This window comes from Manihot esculenta, chromosome 14 (genome assembly GCF_001659605.2).
Source record: "Manihot esculenta cultivar AM560-2 chromosome 14, M.esculenta_v8, whole genome shotgun sequence".
Lineage (NCBI taxonomy): Eukaryota > Viridiplantae > Streptophyta > Magnoliopsida > Malpighiales > Euphorbiaceae > Manihot > Manihot esculenta.
The window spans coordinates 10,271,990-10,276,600 of record NC_035174.2 but is presented as its reverse complement, the minus strand read 5'-3'; the positions used below and the strand labels follow the sequence as shown (position 1 = coordinate 10,276,600).

General features: G+C 36.4%; 1 protein-coding gene across 1 annotated transcript; it reads right to left on the bottom strand.

Annotated features, from left to right (window-relative positions):
• Nucleotides 1–1,240: 1,240 nt before the first annotated feature.
• On the bottom strand, nt 1,241–4,386 carry LOC110600241 (GTP-binding nuclear protein Ran-3). The gene is made up of 8 exons (XM_021737041.2): nt 4,202–4,386; nt 4,022–4,091; nt 3,601–3,657; nt 3,373–3,490; nt 2,488–2,577; nt 1,985–2,164; nt 1,829–1,906; nt 1,241–1,627 (listed from the first exon to the last, which is right to left on the bottom strand). The coding sequence occupies exons 1-8, from the start codon at nt 4,202–4,204 to the stop codon at nt 1,558–1,560; spliced, it is 666 nt and encodes a 221-aa protein (XP_021592733.1). The 5' UTR covers nt 4,205–4,386; the 3' UTR covers nt 1,241–1,557.
• Between the last annotated feature and the right edge of the window lie 225 nt (nt 4,387–4,611).

Genomic DNA, 4,611 nt, shown 5'->3' with positions numbered 1-4,611 from the left:
AAAGTACCATCTGTTTTCTTGTCTTCTTTTCTTTCCATTTTATCATTATTTACTGATAATTAGTAACTGTAATTTAGAAGTTTGGTCAAAATTGCCTTAGATTTTGGAAGCTAACTTTGTCCATTTGTGTTTGATCGGATCATCCCCACAAGTACCATTTACCTCTTGTGCGTTAGAATTATAAGAGAGAAGACTCGGAAAATGGGCCAGGTGCACATCAGCTAAATTGTAGAGTGGTGAATAACAGGGCTCAACTCCAAAAGAGATTATTATTCAATGCACCTATTCTCTCCTAAATTCTTAGGTGCAAGAAGATGAATCTCATATGATAATGCACTGTTCTCTCACGTAGACCAAACACATTCAATAATTATTCAAAGCTTCCAACTTGCAATCGCTGTAGTCACCACTTCCATTTTATCCACTTCGCGTTTGCGCGGATCAGACATCCACTTGTTTTGCATTCATTAGTTTGTTTCCTGATTAGGGGAGAAGAGAGTCATGTGCTTTACTATTATTCTGTTCAATTAGTCAAATACTTCCTTTATCTGCAAAACCATCTCTTATGCATAGGCATAGCCTTTGCCTCGGCTAGAGTACTGGAGATTGGATCGAATGATTTACCCCAAGCTTTCAAACCCAGCCCAACAGTGCCGCTAAAGACGACGTTAAGGGTTTAATCTTGAATGCTTAGTATAAAATTTATAACTTTTTAAAAAGGAACATCCACTCCCCAAAATTAACTATCTTGAAACAAAAATATAATCTTTCTGTATTATAATCGATAACCTATATGATATGAATTGGATCAAATTTTATAAATTTCAAGTTTTTTTCAGAGAATCCGATCACGACAGCGGCTCCCAATATATCAGGTTCAAGTAGCCAGGTCGAAGTCAACAACCATCCATAGGGTAACATTGTGTCGTCACCATAAATTCCGCGGCAACTTCTGCAAGTTTTACTAACCCATTATAGAGCGAGGGCTGTGCACAGATCCAACGAGCAAGCATACCATGTTCCGACCCGTTACCCACCACTACCAATTGCCAAGCACCATCTTCGGTCACACAACTCACGTTTCAACTATTAAGTATCACGTTGAACAAGGTCAATCATGCCATATCACTCCTTTTATCTTAAATAACCTTATAGTAATTAAGAACTTGGTAACTCAGGATGGCACGCGATATAAGCATGAAACTCTTAAGGCTCGAGAACATTACCTCCTTGCATGATATAACAACTCAAATTTCCCAACTTTAAGCTTCAAAAATTAACAGAAATTTATAAAATCACATGCACCAATATACTAACACCGCAGCCCAACCCAAACAACAAGATTCACTTTACCATAATACCATAGTGAAAGCACAACCCAAACAACTATAAAGACCCTATGTACTACAGTTTTATGGTATGGTTTTCTCAGTATCTCGAGTCCTATCCTAAAAACCACAGCCTGCCATGAAATAATTCTGAAAATGACAGAATACCGCTGTAATATGGACACCAAGAACCACAAAAAGATGAACACCTCACAGGCAGCCAAGTGCTCTATTCAAATGTGTCATCATCATCATCTGGGAGAGGCTGACTAGCTGCTGCAGCAAGCTCAGCTTCGTGCCTGCAAAAGCACGAGACCACAATCAGCCCAGGCAATAAAAACAAGTTGGCCATTTTAATTGGAAAAAAAAAAAAAGAAAGAGAGAGGAACTTCTTAGTTTCTTAAAAGTATCAGTTGGAGATCCTTAATAGAACCATAATACCACTACCACCATCATGAATAATTATAAGTAACAAAATAATAATCACAAAGAGTTCTTACTGTTGCTGTGCAGCCAAATCAATTTGTACTTCAGGAGGTGCAAGGGCAGGAGTTGCAACAAAGTGAAGATTAGGGTCCCTGCAATCACCAAAGAAATAATCGATCCATAAGGACCATCAAGGAACTAAGAAGTATCAATTCTTATGATCTTCTCACCCAGCAAGTTTGCGTGCCAGGTACAAGAAAGGTTTCTCAAAATTGTAGTTGCTCTTGGCAGATATTTCATAGTACTGAAGGTTCTTCTTCCTGTGAAAAGTGACCTGCTTTGCCTTGACTTGCCTATTCTTGACATCAACCTTGTTCCCACAAAGAACAATGGGTATATTCTCGCACACTCTGAAATGAAAGAAATTAGAGGAATCTCACAATTAGAGAACACATAAAACAAGGCATCAGCATCAGTCCATAAGCTGAAACAAGAGAACTATTTTTTGTTTCCCCCCTCCTCCATGTTAATGGTCTCAAATTATTAGTGTTAGAATTATCTTTAGCACAAATCAAATTTTGCTACAGTTATTTAAGAATGACTTTTTTTTTTTCTTATTGCATTCACTAATAATAATAAAAGGAAAAAGAATTCATTATAAAGGGAATTTTGAAAGCTTGGATCCAGCTTTCCACACCATGGAAATAGAAATTTCCCTTCACTCTTAACATACCGGCAGAGATCACGATGCCATGTCGGAACGTTCTTGTAAGTCAGACGGGCTGTAACATCAAACATAATGATGGCACATTGCCCATGAATACTGCACATTGCAATGAAAACTGAGTTACAAAACCACCAATACAACAGCCGTAAAATAAGATGAACAAAATTATATGCTTGCCAATCCTCTACCAATCTCAAGCATATGAAATGGGGAAGAAGACAAGGATAAACTAAAGCAATTACGAATATTGGAATAATGGGGAACTTCATAATGCCCATCAATGCAATGATAAACTTCATAAAAAAATAAAATTTCCCTTAAAGAAAGGCTAGTGCAGCCATAACACATTTATTGCGATGTCAAGTTAATTACTGTTTCTCAATCATCATTTCAGTAGCAAATAATATAATCACTTGAACAAGACATGTTAATTCGATGCACTGTCAAAATCATTGCAATGACGGACTACAAACAATTGTAGCATGTGTGCATATCTAGCTAATTTGATTTCATCTTTGTTTTCTTCCCCAACGATGATTGATTCAGTTTAAACTTTGTAGCTACACTCTCAAAAATTGCATATCCCGACTAACTGGACATAAAAAAACTAGGAATCTAAATTAAAGAAAGCACATGCACAAGAAGAAAAAAAAATTATTTAGCTTCACAGCAACTAAGGAACCAGTGTATAACAAATAACCCCATTGAAGGCTGTTAATTAATATTGGTTCATAATTACTATGAAACTACCCCAAGAAATTCAGTGATGGCTCAACTCATCCATGGAGGACTATTACCACATTGAACAGACGAAGGACAGCCAGAAACACAACCAACCCGCTTCATGCAAAAATCCTGAACCCATAAAGGAAGTAATCATTATTCACTTACTAGTAACCATCTCTGAGACCACCAAATTTCTCCTGCCCAGCTGTATCCCAGCAGTAGAAGCGAATCTGTCCACAGTTTGTAAAGAAATCCAATGGATGAACCTCCACACCAATAGTTGCTACATATTGCAAGAAAATATGAAAAAATTAGCACCAAGGAAAGCGAAATGATTAAATAAAATTCATCCTGCATAACATTTTATATATTTTTTTTCTAATAAAAACTCACGTTCATATTTCTTCTCAAACTCTCCAGTCAGATGCCTCTTCACAAATGTAGTCTTTCCTGCAGAAATCTCAAAACGTTTAGCTCACTCCAACTATTCACAAACCACAGACAGTTTAGAAATGCCAACAAATGGGATAATCTCACATGCATTATTCATCACAGATCAATAGATAGAGAAAAAAAATTTTAAAAGAAAAATAACCTAGCATTTACAACCAAGCTAATAACATTTCCAATCAACACACATAAGTTTGAATTAACCACAACAACAGAGCAAATGCTATAACATCGTTTAAACGAATGACAATGTACTAATGCCACATTAAAACCTAGCTAAATATATCAATTAACAAGTCCAAACGAAAATTACACAGTGAAGATCCAAATCAAATTAAAAAAAGAGGAAAAAGGGAAAAATTACCAGTGCCTCCGTCTCCAACAATAACGAGCTTGAAGCTCGGATAATCGACAGTTTGTTGATTTGGCAAAGCCTAAAATAACAAAATGCCAAGAAAATCGAGATTAGGAAAGAAAAAAAAAAAGATCATAACCTTGAAGAAACCATAACAAGCAAACTTGAAATAAGACGTTTAAGAAGTACCATTGAATGAAGTTAGCTGCAGCAGAGGGCGATAGTGAGAGAAAAATCAAGAAGGGGAAACAGCAAAGACGAAGAGAGAGAGCGCGAGAGAGAAGGGAATGGGGGGAAGAGGTTTTTATATGAAGAGATAGCTTTAGGTTGCAGCGTGGCTTTAAGTTGACGCAACTCTCTTACGCCATCTGATTTGGGTACTAATAATTGTTTTGGGATATGCTGTGAATCCCTAATTCACCGTCCGATCTTTCTAGCTTATGATCTACGCGCAGTTGGACCATACGTTTTATTACTCTCTTTTTCTTTTATTATTCTTAATTTCTTTTATGTGTTCAAATTTGTATTATTTGCCGACTAATTTAATTCTTTCTTTTTTTTTTTTACCTTCTTATGTAGTAATTTTTATTAGCACGTCC